The 19,290-nt window shown below is 45.0% G+C and overlaps 7 protein-coding genes across 7 annotated transcripts; 4 read left to right on the forward strand and 3 right to left on the reverse strand.

Annotated features, from left to right (window-relative positions):
• Positions 1 to 513, forward strand: F5891DRAFT_950952 (uncharacterized protein; the record flags this gene model as incomplete). Its single annotated transcript, XM_041375000.1, has 1 exon — positions 1 to 513. The coding sequence occupies one exon, from the start codon at positions 1 to 3 to the stop codon at positions 511 to 513; it is 513 nt and encodes a 170-aa protein (XP_041226728.1).
• Positions 514 to 990: 477 nt separating this feature from the next.
• Positions 991 to 1,236, reverse strand: F5891DRAFT_898660 (uncharacterized protein; the record flags this gene model as incomplete). The annotated part of the gene is made up of 1 exon (XM_041373414.1): positions 991 to 1,236. A coding segment is annotated over one exon (246 nt), but the record flags the coding sequence as incomplete, so codon positions are not given.
• A 5,656-nt stretch (positions 1,237 to 6,892) lies between these two features.
• On the reverse strand, positions 6,893 to 9,086 carry F5891DRAFT_264563 (major facilitator superfamily domain-containing protein). The gene is made up of 8 exons (XM_041371131.1): positions 9,065 to 9,086; positions 8,736 to 9,002; positions 8,605 to 8,670; positions 8,389 to 8,549; positions 8,192 to 8,326; positions 7,976 to 8,135; positions 7,385 to 7,922; positions 6,893 to 7,335 (listed from the first exon to the last, which is right to left on the reverse strand). The coding sequence occupies exons 2-8, from the start codon at positions 8,892 to 8,894 to the stop codon at positions 7,079 to 7,081; spliced, it is 1,476 nt and encodes a 491-aa protein (XP_041226730.1). The 5' UTR covers positions 8,895 to 9,002; positions 9,065 to 9,086; the 3' UTR covers positions 6,893 to 7,078.
• A 425-nt stretch (positions 9,087 to 9,511) lies between these two features.
• Positions 9,512 to 11,210, forward strand: F5891DRAFT_1172742 (uncharacterized protein; the record flags this gene model as incomplete). Its single annotated transcript, XM_041365605.1, has 9 exons — positions 9,512 to 9,698; positions 9,740 to 9,842; positions 10,104 to 10,194; positions 10,264 to 10,379; positions 10,435 to 10,532; positions 10,558 to 10,670; positions 10,875 to 10,909; positions 10,971 to 11,108; positions 11,162 to 11,210. 8 exons carry the CDS (start codon positions 9,512 to 9,514, stop codon positions 11,044 to 11,046), a joined length of 819 nt encoding a protein of 272 aa, XP_041226731.1. The 3' UTR covers positions 11,047 to 11,108; positions 11,162 to 11,210.
• F5891DRAFT_1187857 (uncharacterized protein) lies at positions 11,135 to 12,101 on the forward strand (the record flags this gene model as incomplete). The annotated part of the gene is made up of 2 exons (XM_041366912.1): positions 11,135 to 11,603; positions 11,653 to 12,101. 2 exons carry the CDS (start codon positions 11,135 to 11,137, stop codon positions 12,099 to 12,101), a joined length of 918 nt encoding a protein of 305 aa, XP_041226732.1.
• Positions 12,102 to 12,522: 421 nt separating this feature from the next.
• On the forward strand, positions 12,523 to 15,248 carry F5891DRAFT_1030195 (MFS general substrate transporter). Its single transcript, XM_041361561.1, has 12 exons — positions 12,523 to 12,662; positions 12,712 to 12,750; positions 12,828 to 12,844; positions 12,893 to 12,947; positions 12,997 to 13,211; positions 13,262 to 13,483; positions 13,536 to 14,229; positions 14,283 to 14,416; positions 14,474 to 14,626; positions 14,682 to 14,704; positions 14,756 to 14,827; positions 14,888 to 15,248. Exons 1-12 carry the CDS (start codon positions 12,551 to 12,553, stop codon positions 15,051 to 15,053), a joined length of 1,902 nt encoding a protein of 633 aa, XP_041226733.1. The 5' UTR covers positions 12,523 to 12,550; the 3' UTR covers positions 15,054 to 15,248.
• F5891DRAFT_1030197 (uncharacterized protein) lies at positions 15,249 to 16,709 on the reverse strand. Its single transcript, XM_041361562.1, has 6 exons — positions 16,507 to 16,709; positions 16,410 to 16,451; positions 16,319 to 16,361; positions 16,078 to 16,271; positions 15,820 to 16,016; positions 15,249 to 15,770 (listed from the first exon to the last, which is right to left on the reverse strand). The coding sequence occupies exons 1-6, from the start codon at positions 16,607 to 16,609 to the stop codon at positions 15,570 to 15,572; spliced, it is 780 nt and encodes a 259-aa protein (XP_041226734.1). The 5' UTR covers positions 16,610 to 16,709; the 3' UTR covers positions 15,249 to 15,569.
• Between the last annotated feature and the right edge of the window lie 2,581 nt (positions 16,710 to 19,290).

The raw sequence follows: 19,290 nt of genomic DNA on the forward strand, positions 1-19,290 counted from the left end.
ATGATAATTTGCTCACTTCACACTCAGAACAAAGACAAAGCACAAGCAAATCTTGAGACTCCTCCAAACCATGCCAAATTCAATACACTCCCAGGGCAGAAGGGCACTATCTCTCTTCTTCAGTGTCACCTCGCTGAACGTGCACAGCCTGCAAGTCAGCCTCATGGTACTGTCATCAATTTCAACATCCCATCAGAGCTTCTTGCTGTGTTTTTCCCTCCTGCAGCTCCAAACAACAACATACCTCAACCTGCACCTGCTGGATCATGCACTGAAGGTGGTCAATCAGACTCTCTGATTCCCTATGGTATGCTGCATGGACCAACACTTTCCCTCAATGATTTCTATAGCAACTATACCCTCAGCGATGATATCCACATGAAGCTACACCAGAACAGGTATACAGGCATGGAGACTATCTGTTACATCCTTGTCTCAGAGCTGAAGGAAATGGAGTTCAAGCTGGGAGAGATTGCTGTGATGCGTCCAGCTATGAAGTGTTGGTGCAGGTGAATGGTTTCTTGTTATATAATCTACTTTGTGCTCTTTGTTAGTCTACATCACTGTATTGTATTGAGAGAAATTGTGCTAGAAGTACCCTGCATGCATAACATACCCAAGTGCATCTGATTCTGTTATCTGATCCATTGTGATGATGTACATATCATAGATAATCTCATCCAATTCTGTTGAGAAGTAATTCTGGTTGTGACGAATGAAAGCCTTGATCTTGGAGAATGCTTCCTCAATTGGATTCAAATCAGATAAGTATGGATGGAGATATTCGAGCCATACACCTCAAAACTATGTTGTGTGTCAATAGGGCTTATTATGCATCACATGTGAACTCATCTGCTTCATATACAAGATCTGCAACACTGTGACCATAGTGACATGTTGCATTGTCCATGACGAGCACACTAAGCTTCTCAGGGTATGGAGAGCATAGTGGTAGCTGGTCGAACTAATGAGTTCATGTTTCAGAGGTTGAATAGCACTTACAATATCTTCCTGAAGAAAGACCTTAAACTTCTCCACAGTGAATGAACCTTCAATTACTGAACATATCATCATTCCATCAATGGTGAGCAGGCCCAATGCAGAAAGGTGGTGTCCTCGCACAAAGACTCCCTTCTTTGCTGCTCTTTTTCCCTTCTTTGATCTCTCAAACCTCCTTGAAGTTGTCCTCTCATCTTTGGATGTCTCATCTAAGAATCTAAGCTCCTCTGGGTCATACTATGCCATTCATCTAATGAAGTCAGCCCTTCGAGTCTCATTTCGTTCTTTTGCAATCTTCTTCAGCTTCATGCGAGAGATTCCTGCTTGGGAAAGTTCACAGTATTGTTGGAGTCAGATGGACATGGTCATGGTACAAGCACAGGAGTAAAAGTCTTAGTAATACATAGAAGGATGAGTAATGTAGGGAACAACTAATAACCGGTAATGTCCGAGATGGACAAGATTTGTCATTGACTCATGGACTATAGACAAGTCCATGCTTACATATACATAGACCGGGTACTTACATTTAGCGTACCTTAGTATATATACTGTAGTATTATTTCGAATAGGAATTCAGTCAATTTAATTATCTCAAAGTCTTCATTCAAATCTGCACTAAATTTTACAGGTTATGAGCCCTGCTACTACCATGGATATGATGCTCCCCAGCTCCTCATCGCTATATCATATCCCCCAGCTCTCTGATGATGGAAAGAACTAGATAATCTATAAGAAAAGGGCCCAAATGATGATACAAGCACAAGGTTTGATGTACTATCTTGATGGTAGGACGAAGGAGCCTGTACCTTTCAAGATCGATTCACAAGGACAAGCACTGAAGCCAACCAAATCAGTAGCTACCCAAATAGAGATTGAAGAACAGGAGAAGAAGGAAGACGAGTTTCAACAGAAGGACTCACTTGTCAAGTAACATATATTTAGTATGGTCTCGGACCAACTATTGTTGCACATCCAGAGCCTCTGGGAAGCCTCGAAGATCTGGGCAGAGATATGCCACATACACAAAGGAATGACAGAGATGGTGCAGATAGACCTGCGATGGAAACTGCAGGAGACCAGGTGCGAAGAAGGCGGAGATGTGAAGACACACTTCGGAGACCTATTGAAGATCCAAGAATCATTAGCAAAAATGGGAGCAAGTATAGATGAAAGAGACTATGCTATTGTTATGGGATCACTACCAGAATCCTACAGACCAATACTCTCATCAATCAACGCAGCTGCACGCATCACGAAACAGCCACTTACCTCATATGAGTTGATGAATGTCATCACCGAGGAGTATGAGCACCAGCAGATAGCCCATCCCAAAGCTCCTAGAAAAGGAGGAAACAATGTGTTCTCAGCAAAGACAAATGAAAGGAAGAACAGAAATGAGGACATTACCTGTTACAATTGCAACAGGAAAGGACATTACAAGTCTGATTGCTGGAGACCTGGAGGAGGGAAGGAAGGACAGGGACTGTGTCAAGGACAGAGGAAGGGAGGACACTTGAATCAGACTGCTAACACAGCAGAAAGCAATGATAACTATGCCTTTGCCTCATCAGACCTTGCCAATGTTGCAAAACAAATGAACATACCTATGGAACACTGAGGAGCAATCATTGACTCCAGTGCAATGTCCCACTTCTGCCCCGATCACTCGAAGTTTATAACCTACACCTCCATCAAAGCACAAGATGTGCACACTGCAGATGGTTCTACCATCAGCACTATAGGGAAAGGGGACATAAGGATAGACTTACCTTGTGGGATGAAGAAGACCACTGTAACCCTCAAAGACACTCTATATATGCCAAAGGTGATGTTCACGCTAATATCGGCCAACAGGATCGCTACAGCTGGTTTCACAGTACACTTCGAAAATAGAATGTGCAAAATACTCACCCCAGTACCAGAACGAAAGACCATAGCCGAAATTCTGCAGATCAACGGACTATATTGAATTGAGTCAGCAGTAGCTCGCAAATGTGAAAGACAAGCTTATGTCCACTCACCAGATAACAGGAAGCTCAAAGTACAAGCGGAGGAGGCATTGTTTGCTGGTATAGATGAGGAAAGGAGGAGATATTGAGCATATTGGCTGGAAGAAGAACAAATTTCTGTCAAATGAAACATTAGTTTTGTCCCGCCAGACATCAATTTTCATGATGACGTACTGGACGAGGGGGAGTCTAGCCAGGTGACACAAATCAATGCACCAAATATTGTCCAGCCCGTCGCACAAACTCCCCAGAGTGCACATTCCCTACCAATTCCAATGATAATCAAAGCATTAGAAGCTGCACATCGAGAGCCGACACTAGATGAGGCCTTGAGAAGCCAAGACGAAGGAGCAATACACACACCAGGTGAAACTGAAAGTGACATTCATATGATGGCATCTGCGCATCGAGAGCCAATACTGGAAGAGGCCTTGAGTGACAAAGATGATGCAGCAATAGAAAAGGAAGACATACCAGGCATTCATAGGCCATTGGCATCAGCCACGCATCAAGAACTGGCACTGGATGAGGCCTTCAGCAGCCCAGATGCTGCAGAATGGCAGAAGGTGTTGACCTACAAAATCAACGCATTTGTGGAAAGATTCCATCTCAAGGATGCGAAGATGTAGCAGACACTCATAGGAATAGGGATAGTTCTGATGAAAGAACAGTCAGACCATTCGCCAGGCACCAAACCTGAAATATCCGAACAACATGTACCGTATCAACAAGCAATTGGATCGCTAACACATGCAGCAAGCCAGCCACATAGGCATTTGATATCCAGACATGTTGTCCAATTGCATGGGTTCCCGATTGCATGGCGCACTCAAGAACAGAGTATTGTCGCACTATCAACTACTGAAGCAAAATACATAGTGTTAGAATCAGCAGCACGCAAAGCACTTTACCTGGAAAACTCAACAAATGAGTTGTATGAGCCAATGAAGACAACTGCAGAGGTATACTGTGACAATCAAGGAGTTATAGCATTGGCATCAAGCAAGAAATTTCACAGACACACCAAGCATATAGACCTCCACTACCACTTCATCTGCGGCCTTGTCCAAAATGATATCCTCCAACTCCAATACGAGCTGTCGGACCAGAATCTTGCAGACACATTTGCAAAGGCACTGCCAGTACCACATTTTCAAGAATTGAAAGAAACAATAGGAATAAGCTGTGCTCGAGGGGGAGTGTTGGAGTCAGATGGTCATGGTCATGGTACAAGCACAGGAGTAAAAGGCTTAGTAATATGTAGAAGGATGAGTAATGTAGAGAACAACTAATAACCGGTAATGTCCGAGACGGACAAGATTTGTCATTGACTCACGGACCACAGACAAGTCCGCGCTTACATATACACAGACCGGGTACTTACATTTAGTGTACCTTAGTATATATACTGTAGTATTATTTCTAATAGGAATTCAGTCAATTTAATTATCTCAAAGTCTTCATTCAAATCTACACTAAAGTTCACAGGCACACCATAGTGAAACGAACAGAAACAAGCTGGTTGTTGTCGAGTAGGTCAAGTAACTCATCCAGGAACCAGTCAGGTCTATGATGCACAAGTCAAAGGAGGTAGTGAACATCGTTGAAATGTAAAGTTTGCAGGCGACCAGAAATGCCATGAGTGTGATGGACAACATCACCAGTCTCTCTCCATAATTTGCAAATGCGCCAGAAAGTTCTTTTAGAGAAGCTGACAGACATGGATTAGTTTCCTTTTTTGGAGAAGTGTTTTTTTATTCTCATCATATTTACAAATGCGACAGTGCCAACCATTTTGCAAATAGTTGTAATACTACTAATGTCTATAACACTCATATTGTTTCGATGTACTTGTATTCAGCGACTCTAACTGCAATAAAATATGACTGTGTCCCCCGAGCATAGAGCTGGGGGACTCTGCTTGCCCTAAACATGACCTCTCACTCAAGTGTAGATTGATTCAACAAACCAACATAAATATCTGAATTTTAACAAGTATTCCTATCTTTTGCTAGTTAGTAAGGTGTGATTGGTGTTAGTATTAGTGTCAGAAACAAACTCTTCAAGATTGAGAGGCGCCTTCTCAAAAGATAGTGAATACTGCAAACTCATTATATCAAACAACTAACTATGAGCTCACTGTGTCCAACAACTAGCAAGCAAGATACAGCCTCAGTTGTACCAAAAAAATTTACTTTCACCAAATCTTGGTGTTTTTTTTTCCAAAACATATTTCAGAAATCTTCATATAGTCTTCATGTGCATCTAAGACTCACAGTAGCTTAGTGGGGAGACTTTGGAAATTAATAGTGACACTTGACCTCACTTATCTAAGTAGCAATACTAAGCCAAAGTCTTCTTTGGCTGATAGACTTTAGCTATTAATTAGGGGACTTAGCATTGAAATCCAAGGACATCTATTTCTAATTCTATTTAATACTCATAGTAGATTCCTTAACAACAGATTCAATAATAAGCTAAGAGTTCTACATAAGCATTAATTAGTCTTGACCTTTGATTCTACCTATTTGTGCTGAGGACTGCTTATTATAATTCCATACTATTCTTGATGAAGTATAATATATTACAAGGCATTATTATAAGAAAGCTGGAGGAAGAGTTCTCCATTTTTTTATCATCATACTATTAGAGTGACTAGACTTTGTTTTTCTGTCAAATTCCATATTATTATTGGATTAACCATAGTATTTACTGATCTTACAAAAGTACCTCTAGCTGAACATACCTTGGAAAGTCTAAATAAGCTACCCATAAATGATGATATTATCAGTCATTAGTATTTGTCTGAATCACTGATCATGGAGATATTTGGTTTTATAGGTATTCATTTATAGGTTATCTATCTAAAAAGACATTGCATCACTCTATTGTTATCATCTCATTGTTGTGAAAAAATTGTTACTGTGAAGTTGTGGTAATATCGTACTTAAGATAATCAATACATTTGTTTTTGGTTGTCAGTGAGATGTAATACTACTTATAAGGCTAATATTGTAAGCTGTATGTCTGTTGATTTTGAGCCTCATATATTCATAATGTATTCGTGATATTTTTAAGGTGCTATTATGGTAAATGATATAAGAAAGCCAAGGCATTATTCTGGACTGTTAAGGAAGCTTTTGCCTATTTCATCTATCTCATGTATTTCACTAAAGGCCATGTGGTATTGTCACATGTTTTCAAGCACCAACTCAATTGGTGTTGCACATTAGAGCAGTGCACTACATAACACAAGTATTTTCCCTTTTGTAATTATTTATGGTACATACATATAGTAAATATAATAAAATTAAAGTGGAACAACTGATGTTTGAGTAGGATATAATTGCAGACAGAGGGACAATAGATATGTGGTGATAGAAGATAAAAGAGATTAGAAGATGAATGACAGAAGGTTGTGAAAATTTTTTAAAAAGAAGGCAAAGACAATGTATGGGAGGACAAGAAAATGAGAAACTGAGGGAATGGGAGATGGGAGAATGTATATATTCAATGGTACTTTTACTTTTACTCTTGTCAAAACCATCCTCAAAAAACTGCAATATCTATTATTAAGATATCCAAAGAAGCCTTCACAAATATTGGGATGCACTTCCCTTGAGAATATTGACCACCCAAATGCCTCACCCACACACCGACAACCCACCACAAATTTGGTACTGATGCCTTTAACATGATTGTTGACTGTCATCCCAGGTCCTTCCAGGAACCTGCTTGCTGTCATGAAGCCAACAATGAGCTGCCAGCACCTATCTCCACCCCCACCAAAGAAATATCAACCACTGAGGAAGAAGAGGTCACATTATCTGCACTGTAGGATGTTGAACTCAACCATGGCATAGATAAAATCAGTGGTGGGCAAAAAAAAATTCACAAATTAAAGGATTTACTCTACGGAGTATGTATAGCTTCGTTGCAACCTCCTCCCCCCCTCAACATAGCACTATATACTTATCTTCATTTCACTTTAGGAAAGCTGTTGATGCGCTATGTAACCTTGCCGTAGTGATATTGACTCATGCCATTTTCAGCCATTCGCAGTGATATCATTGATGATCTTCCCATACACTAAGACCACAGGGAAGGAATAGAGCAGTACCTACTGCGAGAAATGCCATGGCGATCAAGAAGTAGTATATCAACCACGCATCATGCCCTTCCTGTATTGAATAAGAGAAGACCGAAGCTGCAGACGCCGGGCCAACGATCCTCGCCACTGAGGCAGCCATCTGCGCGACTCCATTGGTTGCTCCGAGCGAAGCACGATTGGGGGCGGCGGCTCTGATAAACAATGCTATGCAAGCTACGACTTCTTAGTAAAGTAAGACGTCGGAAGTGCTGAATTGACATACGGTAGCACATGTTCAAGCTCATCGTCAGCATAAGCTGAGCGGCAACACATAACCACACAGCCATACCTATCCCATGGGCTCGGGCCAGAGCGTTGATCACTGGGAATAAAATGATGGTGGGTATGCCGGAGCTAACACCAGTGATGTGGATGGCTCTTGCACCGAAGCGATCATGCAAACGAGCGTAGAAGAGTAACTGAGATATGCCATGTACGACGCCTTGCGCTGCAAGTAAGGCGCCAATGCAAGGAGGGTCAAGGGAAAGACCACCAAGTTCAATCGGTGTCGCATAGAAAACAGGTAGGACTAAACTAAACGCCATGTCAAATAGGCCTGTGGTGGCATAATTTGCTGTTACGATCGAAACTTTTGAGGTTAGCAAGGCACGCAGCGGAAGCGGCTTTGATTGGAATTCCCCGCGATTCGCTTCCCCAGGATTAACTATAAGATTGCTCGATGGCTGGCGAGGCTTTGAGTATGACTGTCCGAAGAATCCTCCTGTAATTAGCTCCCAAAGCGGTGCCTTGGTAGAAATGCTCTTGTAACCACACTTAGCGTGATCCAGAGATGGGTTTTCAGCATCGTGCTCACCTCTTGAAGACGGCAATACGTGACTAGCCAAGCTACTAATGCAAACAGTGCCGAAATAGAGCATGGCAGGAGATATGGGTAGGCTTTCAGGAGTTCTGATCGCCCAAAGATGTCAGGGAATCTGTCTGCTGGTCGGGAGAGCGAGCCGCCAATGAGTGGTCTAGATGTCGTGAACTTCAGTGAGATAAAATGGAATATGTATCTATATATGCCTACCCAACTGCATTTGCGATCATCCACGGAATTGGTACATAACTGTATGCCTCAGGCATATTGGTTATGTCAGTCATGTCCATCACCATGATCTTGAGGATACCATTGCTCGCATCAAATGCTCCGCAGACAACACGACTGGTCAAGAATATCAGTAGTCAGTCGCAAGTATAATTTTATATTTGATTGAACACACCGACCTAATCACAAGATCAAGGAAAGTCTTCGACAGCCCAAACGAAAACATCGAAACAGAAATTGCCAATAGAGCTATCAGTAATACAGGTTTCCGCCCAACGTGGTCGGACAGTTGACTCCAATGAAATATAGTCAGTGCATGAGCTGCATAGTATGATGATTGCTCGGGAGAATATCAGGAACGAATGAAGGGGAAGGAACAATGAAGACATGCTTACAAGAATGCCGGCATAGCGACCGACTTGAGACTCGTCTCCGTCAGTCACTCCAATGTCTCTAACGAGCTTGATAAAGTTCCAGTGGTGGTCAGATACGAGTCTAAGCAAAGGAAATATACACATATACTCACTTGGGGAATAAACGGAGCAAGGGTCTGAGAAGAAAGAGGATCTAACATTTCCAAGAACAGTATAACTGAAAATTGTTTCCAGGGTAGAGGCGTCCTAGTCATTGGCTGCTCTGGTCGTTGGAGAAGAGGCGTCTCCTCGTCATCCTGCCGTGCAATCATAGTGGTACGAGAAAATGACTCTGACGGAAGATGCAGCCCAACATGGGCATAAACTCGTTTTAAAGAGGCGGTGGATCTGATTGACAAGTCTCAACAACCTGCTTTTGACTTGGAATGATTAAAAGACGATTCAATACGTCACCTCCTAATATGCTATATTTAGCACTCACCTGTGGGTATCATTGTTGTCATATTGGTGGCTGGCTGACGCTCACCGCATCAGGCGCACAGTGCACTGCATGTGATGAAAGTCCCGTTGCATTAACTCAATACGTCCAGCTACGGATGGTCGCTGCAATATTATTATTAGTCGTATCCATGCCTATATATCGCACATGTACGTATTTATCATCCGCAGGCGATCAAAATGACCAAAAGGTTCGATGACTTTCGGCGGGTGGCTGCTAGCCTCTCGTCGATAAAGAGTAGGGCAGTCTTCATGTGAATAACTTGAATTTGAAGGTCAAAGTTTCTGACAGTGATAGGCTCGGAATTACAAACGTACCTCGATTCAATTTGCCCCGTATACTCAGGTAGTAGTACCTCAGCTATCCCACAGATACTCGCCCGGTGTAAACGTGTTTCGGGAAGAGAGCTGACTCGGAACGTGTAATGAAATGTCCGTTGCGCAAATTGCCGATTCAATGGCCGCGATGATCCCTCTGTTTCAAAGTCAACTGTTCGCCGTCGCATTTGATTTACCCGGTGACTCAATAATACAGCGTCGTGGTCTCCCTCTGCGGCTCCTGCAAGTTTTAGTCGGCATCGTTGCCCTACCGTTGGCGGATGTTGAAAAAGTCGTTCGTGCGTTGGATGTTGACGATGTTTACTCACTTCGAATATAGCGCTAGCGCTGGCGTCAAGCTGTCATGGATTGTCCAGGTTTAAAATCAGCCTCAAGGACCTAGTGGCAAGAACTGCTCAGGGAATAGATGACACGAATCCAACGTCACTCACCTCTGGAATTGCCATGACTTCTTCTTGAACTTCAACCCATGTCATGCGTACTCCCCGTTCTAGAATCGCCACGGAGAACCCCTCTTGTAATTATAGTCCAACTCGTGTGTATCTTTTCTCAATGATACCGTGACAAGAACTGTTGTGCGTGCGTCAAGCTCAAGCCTCGTCCCCACTGTGCTACACGGCCCCGGGCCTCATTCATGTCATACTAATCATCTTAGTGTAAAACCCCATACATGCCTCCGTCAGCACCGCGTTGAGCTTTGTCTCGTGGTTCAACCTGACCCATCTCCAGTCAAATATCATAATCTCTTCCCACAAATACTTCCCTGTTGCACTGGTAAGCTCGTTTCTCACTAATGGGCACTGCGCTGACATGTTTTACTCGTCCAGGTCGGCGTTTCTGCAGCTCATAAGTGGTCCCTATGGAATAAGCAACCTTGACTATCAATCGTTCCTCGACTTTTGGATGGACGAGTGCCAAGCCTATAAGAAAATACCAGAAGATAGATTCAGCATAGATGCGTGCGTTTGTCTTGCTTGAACCATGCTACCCGTTAATTGTTGACGAGGTGTTCAGCCTTGAAGGAGTGAACATCAGTGAAGTAGCTACCACACAAGGCACGTTCTTTAAAGATTTAGATTTATTCGATCCAGTCGAATTGGCAATGACGCTAGGTTGATGATAATTAGAACGCGAAAGCTCCTCGAACTGTCGTTCCTGCTTATGTTGGACTCCGGGATATATTCTCAAGGAAAGCAAATGGCACTTACGTGGCCAATGTAGCCCGGGACGCCTGGATAATTTCCGGCGAGGTTGGTGACACCTATCTTGCGTCTTGCGGGCTCATTTCTAGTTTCTCAGACGAAACTGAGGCTCGCAGTTCATTGTCATTCCCTCCTGCAACGATTGTCAAACATATACCATACCAGTGATGCCAACTGGACCTACACGGACCTTCCATCTCCACCGATACTGTTTGCAGCATTGATTTTTCGAATTTCTATTTGTCTATTCAGTCTAGGAGTGCGAAGTGGCGCTTATGGGGGCACAGGTAAGATTTAATGTTCATAGTATATCTGAAGATCAAATATTAAAGTACCTTGATATACTAGATTTATGAATTGGCTGGTGTACAGTCAAGCCGAGATTCTTGCACCAAGTGGTAAATGCAAACCTTTCGAAATTTGAGACCACCACAATAGGTTGTTTTAAAGCTCCGCTATGACGTTCAGATATAAGTGACTCCTATTGTGTGTACATTCAAACTCCAAACTACATGGACTGGTTCAAACAACACTTTCAGCAACGTGCTCGTCGGCACCCAGAGGTTCAGCCAGGTGCTCCTCCTGAGTGGGCACCTGCAGCAGAACAATCATCCACATACGGTCTTCAGAACGAAGCCTCAGACGAAAGTTACGAAACAGCCCTCGAGTTCTGTGAAAGACATCCCATTGAATCGTCAGCAATTCTACCCTCTCGAACCATCACGGACATTGACAGTAATGGGTGCTTAGAATGGCGAATGCAAGCTCACGACTCTTCCCCTGTCTCCGTGATCCATAATTCAGGTGGGAAGGGCGGACTCTCGCAGATACGCTCTAGAGTGGGCTGCCCAGACACATGTCTCCTCAGCAACCTGCCAATCGTCGCTGGTCAATATCACTTCCCGATCGATGGTGGAGTATACTTCGAGATCACTGTAAACAAAATGGCAGACCCATCCAAAGGTGGTGTAATCGCAATTGGTATGCATATTTTCGCTCCTTTCGCCTCACCTCATTTTTTGTCCGTTAGGAACTGCTTGCAGACCGTACCCATTATGGAGGCTTCCAGGCTGGAATCGATTGAGCGCAGGCCTTCACCTCGACGACTTCCACAAATTCTTTGAGGACCCAGAGGGCGGGCGTCCTTGCTTCCCACTGGGCTTTCCACCCATTACGTCCGTCGTTGGCCATACGATCGGTTGCGCATATTCTTTCTACACAGGTACAATGTTCTTCACAGTCGACGGTCAACGCCTGCCAGATGCGTTTACCGGTATATATTTGCAGAACCGCAGCGGGATTGATGTGTATGCTGCTGTGGGTGTGTCTGGGGAGTGTGACGTCTTGGTAAATTTTGGTAGTACATCTTTCAAGTGGCTGGAAGGAAATGAGTGGAGGTGGAGGGTGGATAGGCAGGTGAGGAAGCTCCGTGATGATGTTGGAGATCAGGAAGAACTGCCTGCGTACAGTGCACGTTAGTACATTTCTCGGACTGTCAGGCCACTTTCTAAACCTGCAGGTGGATAAAACGGACTGCTATTAAACGTAGTTACAGCCTTGATGAAACTTTGTCGATTGCGGTCAGAACTTGAAACTTCAGTTCGAAATGAAATCAAGTTTCAAATGTGGCACAACATATAAGTACTAGTGCAAAGTGCACTCCTCTACTCGCTTTAAATCCTTCATACTTCCTCGACGAGTCCTGCTCATCCGGCAAGCTTCCATCAAGTTTCATCCATCCAGAGTCTAAGTGCAGTGCACACAGACATTTTACTATCAAATATAGCAACACATCTTCGCAATCTGCCAAGCTGCAATCTTGCTGGCGTCTTACTCGCGTAATCAACCCTAAATATATAAGCGGTCGCACCCTGCAGCCAAAGATGGCCTCTGCCACCTACCGCGTATCAGATTTCTGGGCGGACAGGATGACCTATTTTGAGGACACGGAACAGGATATGGATGGCGTCGAGGTGGATTTGGATGCTGAGTATGATAAACGGACGCCGTTGGACAAAACTATTGATAGGATTGGAATGGGTGCGTCGCGTCCTCGCGTTCCTAACTTTATGGCACTAACATCGAGCAGGGAGCTATCAATGGACGTTGCTGTCATTATGCGGATTCGGTGAGCACCATGCTACAATTCCTCGCCATTCGACGATATTTTTGTCAATCATAACTAACTATGATATATTCCATCAGGATGGATGGCAGATAATGTGAGTAGCTCGCGAAAACATTCCCCGCTTCGCTGACATGTCGCTCAGATGTGGATTCAAGCTGTTGCAATAATTCTTCCTAGAGTACAACAACACTATTCAGGTAAATTCCCTTCATGCCCACAGTGGGTTATCATATAACCCCCGCCTAGTTCCTGACAACTACATCGGGACTCTTTCATCGTCCATGTTCGCCGGCATGATGTTCGGTGCTGTGGGCTGGGGAACCTGCTCTGACCTCCTGGGGCGCAGTGCCGCATTTAACGCAACACTCTTTTTCACTGCCCTATTCGGTATCCTCTCATCGTTTGCATGGTCGTTTTGGTCATTATGTGTTCTCCTATTCTTTCTTGGTAGCGCCGTTGGTGTACGTTAATCTCCGTCTGGTTGACCTATTCTTATCGGGCGTCAATTTAGGGTTCAATGCCAACTGATGGCACACTTCTTCTCGAGCATATGCCTAATGGGAAACAATATCTCGTCACGGCTCTTTCCGTCTTTTTCTCCCTTGGCTCCGTTCTATCTGCGGGCGTTGCGCTAATAGTCATCCCTTCCCGCTCCTGTCCCTTTAACGAGCCCTGCGATGTTGCTACTCAAAACACAGGCTGGAAATTCATGCTCGTATCCCTTGGTATTATCGTATGTTCGCCCCTCAGATGATAATAACTGTCTCCGACCTTGCTCATCACAGACACTTTCGATGTTCCTCGCACGCATGGTCTTCTTCCGATTACACGAGTCTCCGCGGTACCTTGTACACGCCGGTCGTCACCAAGAAGCACTAGAAAGTCTCCAGCTCATTTCTAGGTTTAATGGCTCTGAGCTACCGATAGAGCTAGAAGACGTCGATGATAGGCCTCCACCCACCACCGAAGCACACGTATCTGCAGGGGAGCGTGTACCATTCCTCCCTAACTCCAACTCCCAAGATCCTCGTGCAAATAACGAGACGTTCGATACAGGTGCGGATGGCAGTAGCACTTCGAGCGATCAGAATGGGACAAAAGTTTACCAGTCGATGGCCGAAGCTACTCATGATGCATTAGATGGACATACGTTCATAACTCCCGTTGGTGAGGTGCCTCCGCGCGGACAAAGCCTTGCACGCGGGCATCGCTCTCGCTCTTCTTCTCGAGACTCGCAGTCGGAGTCAAAAGTCCTTTTCTCCGTCCCCGAAGCGCGCCCGCGGCCTCGCCAAGGAACTATACACCCACGGACGTCATCCGTGATTTCTTTTGAAATGAAACAGCGTGTTGGAAGCGTGTTGCCTAGATGGGTGCGTCGGCCGCTGCTTGCATGGCTAGACCGTGTCGGCATGGTCTTGGCCCCCGAGTGGTTCCAGACGACGGTGCTCATGTGGGGCGTGTGGTTCTTTATGTCATTAGGTGGGTTTTCTATTTATCATTCGGAGCATCAGTATTTCATGTGGAGTACCTAGCGTACACGATGTTTAATGTCTACCTCCCCAAGCTGCTCGAAACTGGGTCGAGTGATGATACCTCGACCAAGTCTCTAGAACATAGCTTGTGGGATGTTTTAATATTTACTATGGGAGGATGTCCTGGTGCTATCGTATGTTTTCCATTGCTTTGTTTACATGATGTGTTAATGGTTGATGATCGACTGCAGCTCGGAGCCTATATGGTTGAAAGTCCTCTTGGCCGGCGAGGCTCGCTAGCTGCAACCACGTTCGTCACGGCATTCTTTTGTGTTGTGTTCGCGCTCGTCAGAAGCGCGCTTTTGGTGCGCGTGAGTTCGGTGGGGATCAGTCTTAGTGCGACGGTGGGTGGCTCTCCTCGAAATATGTCTGTTCCTTGTTCTTACAGAGCCTATTCAGACCATGTATGCTGTACTATATGGGTACGTTCCAGTAGTTTCTTGATACGAGTGCATAGTACTAATGCTTCCTAGTTGGACACCAGAAATATTTGGAACCAAGGTCCGGGGAACAGCATGCGGCATTGCATCTGCGCTATCACGAATGTATGTATCGTTGTCTGGTTATTGCAAAAACATTAACTCACTTATATGCATCGATCTCAGAGGCGGGATGATTGCCCCTTTACTCGGCGGTGCACTTCTCGTCTTGAATCGTGGGGTCCCAGTGTGGGCGAGCGTCGTCGTGTATATCATCACTGGCGTATTTGTGCTGCTCTTGCATGAGTCTGCCGGGCATATTAGGGGTGGAGAGCGGTCGTTTGTGCATTGACGAGAGTCTTTTGTCCTGACAGAAGTGTACAGCACCATTGGATTCATGTATTGCTGCTTGTGATCGATGGTTGTTGTGCTGTGATATATTGCGCGATGATCCCCGTTCATGTTGTATTTGCATCTTGTAAAATCAGATGATCTGTTTTTATACAGTGGAGGAAGTGCCTCGACATGCGTTCATTGAGGTTGCAATCGCCTGGCAGGGAAACTGAAGAACGAGGTACTTGACAACAATGACCCAAAAGCATGTGGTTTCGCGCTGCATACATTGAACAATAAGGTAAACCGCATGATAAATTAAAATCCCAGTTATTCCACAAGCTTGATACCCTACAGCACATAAAACCCCGTTGTATCCCAAGGTGAATAAAGCACTTGCGCATCATCTTTGGCAACTCTAATCACTGAACGCCATCATCTAAATATTGCTTTCCATTCTTCCATGCTAGCACACCCTTTGGTAAAAAGGACATTTGCGCCTTTCAACTTCTATTTTCCCAGTCAACGCCCCTCGTTAAGTACCTTGAGTTGTCTCCTCATAGACAGGGGGTGATGTTGTAGAAATCGCGCTGGCGTGGATTTGTGCCATGATAACGCTCGTAAAGATTGTGGAGGATTCAATTGTTTGGTCCGGATCAAGCGTCCTCTTCCAGCACACGCAGTATACCGAAGTGACGATCACCAGGAGGTTGCAGACGACGAGACTGAGGGCGGCCTAAGATCTGTCAGATGTTGCAGAGGAATGTAAGTAAGTGTGCGCATACCTTGACGTGAGCGATGGTGAGCGTCGTTTTTGAGGTGGAGTGGAAGAGCATTACAGAATGGGGGATTGTAATGGCAGTGATAAGAAGCGATGCGCAGAATGGGGAGAGGATCAATATTTTGTGGTTGCCTGGAAGCCTTGTATTTTTCCAGAACAGCAGAGGCGCAAGAATGAGGGAAACATCCGCGATGACATCCGCTGCAGGAACCCAAGAACTTGAGATCCATAAAAGGTATAGAAAGTAGAAAGGGGAACCAACTAATCAATTGCAAGAGCGCTACTGACATGGTCTTCTGGCATTTGAAGGCGCACGTGCCATCCTTCGATACCAGTACTACAGCCCACATACACGCGAAGGATACTGTGATGAGATAGGTGATCCATTTCTGGTACCTGTGACCTGAGGGGCGGGCAATTCGGATGATGGAGAAAATCATGCTCATACGCGCAGCCCTGGACTAGTGAGTTTGAAACATAAGCGAGTGAGCTACGATGCGCACCAGACAACGGAGGTGAAAGCCACAGAGAAGATCCAAGCAGGGACTGACATCAAAGTAAGGTAAATCTTGGAGCGCGAAGACGAACACTCACAACTTATCGAGGTATGGATCCAGATGCATAGTAGGCAGAGAACTGGGGGATACAGTAGTTAGTTATGGAATCATGCAGCATGCAACGAAATTTCTACCGTCTGAGATCAGTGAAAATGCTGCCCATGCATCCTCCCACCACAAGTGACGCATCCAACCTCTGTAAACAAGCCTAAAAATAGTACAGAGCATGGCAATCATATGAGGTATCGATATCAACTTCGGGACTTTGCAAAGGATGATCAACAAAAAGATGCATCATGCAACACCAGCTACATAGCTTCCACTCACCCGTTTGTTGGGAAACGTTGGTTGTCATTATTAGATGACGGGAAAGGATGATCTTGACATGTAAATGTTGAAGACCAGCTATATATGTGACGCAGGAAGACATTTCGTGTGTATCTATGTTATCTGATTATCGGGCGTTATGCTCACGGCATTTCTTGGCAGCGATGAAAATGTGCAGGGCTACGCAGACTAGCTGACTGAGAGTCCACAAATGTATGGCATCTGCTGGGACGTCATGAGTCACTCCGTGATTACGAAGTACATCATCTCGCACGCTAGCACTTGCACAGAAGATCACAGATGGCCTGGCATAAGTATATATGATCATGTTCGAACCTTGCGTGCGGATCTCTTGTGTGTACAACTTGAAAGGGTCGAGTGACAAGAGCTCCAATCCGAATATGGTTCTGTCACGGTAAACTGCTGACACAGCAATGTTCATCGATCACTGGGCCTATCGATAAAGCTGTCGTAATAATGATCAGGGTAAGGGTTGCTAGCCCCGAGTGAAGCTTGCCAAGTAACGCTGAACTTGCGTCGCTATGAGGAATCAGTACGGTCATTCGAGAAGACAATGGCAAGTGGCAGTAGTATGGTACATCATGGTACCACAATTTGATATTGTCGATCAGTAGTCGTGCGCTGCGAGAAGTTGCACATTGTCGCAGCTACGGTGGTGCCAAATGAGCAGCTTGCCATTCTGGGGTATATAACTCGCGCGAACAAACGGGACCTTTCTGTTTGTCGAGTTCCACAGGTGGTCACTGCACTCTGAGAGCTAATGTTGATGGGGGAATCTTATGTCAGGAAGATGTCAAATAATGGGCGCAATAAGAATGGATACTTGTGTACCAGCAGTTTATCGTGGTTCACGACAGCGAGCTGCGACGATTGTCCCCTGTGAAACTCTGAGACCCTGTAATCCGGAGGAGATCGATAAGAATTATCTCTTCGACACTAAGCGGTAGTACTAAGTTCAAAATCGGTACATACCGCTCAAGTCATGTGAGATCTGTTTCCGAGGAACTAACTCCAAAGACTGAGTACTGAGGACCGCTGTGGTGATGAGTCGCTGTCACCTGCCAGTGCCAGTGGACACAGGGTCTAAAGTTTGAACATTTGAAATATGTTAGTTAACGTTCAGAGGCAAGTTAATCAAGGGAAAACAAAGATTATTCACCGATTACATGATATTTCCCCAGAATCCCGGTCACTTTTATTTCATGCGAAAGTGCGGTGTAATTCAAATCGTCCACTCCCGCGCCTTCGACGTGAGCTTGTTACCTTCCTACTGGGACGACGATGCCTGCTACAACATTCAGACACGGATCTTGGGAGTCTTCCTCAATCCGATGGCTATGCTGATGTTCACAATACATGAAGTATGTTGCCCACTTAGACTCTCCAATCTCCTCTCACCAGGTAGATCGTAGCGAAGTAATCCTGTCGCATCTCGGCCGCTCTTAGGACATTTACATTTGCAAACAGATAGGTAATCCCTAGACTGATTGATCATGTTAAAAAGAAGGATATAAACCAAGTCATCTTGAATTCTGAGGGAAGGGAAGGTTGTTGTGTATTGTGAGTTTACCGAGAACGAAGTATCTGCCGAGTTCTAAACAAAATATTACATTGGAAATTGCAATGAGGAGTTTCGGGCGAGGACTCGCAGCATCTTCCGGCCTCGAGGGACTAATCTGAGACACAGAGATGAGCTGTGAGGGAGGGAGGGCCTCCTCGCTGCGACTGTACGTCATGAGTCCTTCGGGCCCTTGTGGTGGAGAGCGAGCAACTTGAACCGGGTGCAATGAAGGAAAGAGAGGAGAGTTGGGAAATAAAACGAGTACGACGAGGAATCCGAGTACGAACGGACGTTGTGTCACGGAGACAGGCCGAGGTGTAGTGCCACGTCCCGAAGACAAAACTCTATTCCTCCGCTCGTACCTCGTTACATAATAAACTAACAACCACCCCTTGAGACAGCTCCCACGCACACAGAAGAGTCGTGTGGTAAGTTACAGACAAGTCAGAATGGGTATATCGTGTGATGTTCTTGTAAGATGAATGTCCTATGTTCGGTGGCGAGAAGACCTGGCAATGGAAGTCATTGGAAGATACCGAAGGTGCGTTGTTATTTATGTAGCTGAGATGAGCATAATCAAATCTCATAATTATGTAGGTTCCTCACTCCACATCGTAACGAGTTGCAATAATGTATTTTTCATCTAGTCACCACAGGGCATGAGTCTGGGCAACACCCCGGATCTGAACAAACGCATTCTTCGGTCATGGTCCAGAAAGTGATGGCACTCACTGCCACGCCGAAAATGCACGAAGGCTATGTCCTACATAGGGTCTTCGACCCCGAAGGACAATGAATTTGATGTTTTTTAAAAAAAAAAATTGCACGAAACGGATTCCGAAAGGTACGGAACCTGACCAAGATGCAAAGTTGGAAAAATTCACAGCGATCAAGCAGGTGTCTTAGCCGGGACAATCATTCAAGCTGGTGCAGTACATCATGCATCACACGAAGTGACCAACTGACCGAGTATCCAGGGAACAGGTGCGTTCCACTTCTTCATACTGCA

The sequence above is a fragment of the Suillus fuscotomentosus genome, assembly GCF_016647785.1.
Source record: "Suillus fuscotomentosus strain FC203 chromosome Unknown F5891scaffold_23, whole genome shotgun sequence".
NCBI lineage: Eukaryota > Fungi > Basidiomycota > Agaricomycetes > Boletales > Suillaceae > Suillus > Suillus fuscotomentosus.

Excerpts from the sequence above, each read along its gene's own strand:
- F5891DRAFT_1030197 (XM_041361562.1), bottom strand. The coding sequence starts at position 16,609 with ATGATTGCCATGCTCTGTACTATTTTTAGGCTTGTTTACAGAGGTTGG. Across the intron at positions 16,452-16,506 it reads ATTTTCACTGATCTCAGACG|TTCTCTGCCTACTATGCATC; the intron begins GTAGAAATTTCG and ends TGTATCCCCCAG. Across the intron at positions 15,771-15,819 it reads TCACCATCGCTCACGTCAAG|GCCGCCCTCAGTCTCGTCGT; the intron begins GTATGCGCACAC and ends GACAGATCTTAG.
- F5891DRAFT_264563 (XM_041371131.1), bottom strand. The coding sequence starts at position 8,894 with ATGATTGCACGGCAGGATGACGAGGAGACGCCTCTTCTCCAACGACCA. Across the intron at positions 8,136-8,191 it reads ATGATCGCAAATGCAGTTGG|ACCACTCATTGGCGGCTCGC; the intron begins GTAGGCATATAT and ends CACGACATCTAG. Across the intron at positions 7,336-7,384 it reads GAGCTTGAACATGTGCTACC|CTTGCATAGCATTGTTTATC; the intron begins GTATGTCAATTC and ends AAGAAGTCGTAG.
- F5891DRAFT_1030195 (XM_041361561.1), top strand. The coding sequence starts at position 12,551 with ATGACCTATTTTGAGGACACGGAACAGGATATGGATGGCGTCGAGGTG. Across the intron at positions 12,948-12,996 it reads AGTACAACAACACTATTCAG|TTCCTGACAACTACATCGGG; the intron begins GTAAATTCCCTT and ends ACCCCCGCCTAG. Across the intron at positions 14,230-14,282 it reads GTGGTTCTTTATGTCATTAG|CGTACACGATGTTTAATGTC; the intron begins GTGGGTTTTCTA and ends TGGAGTACCTAG.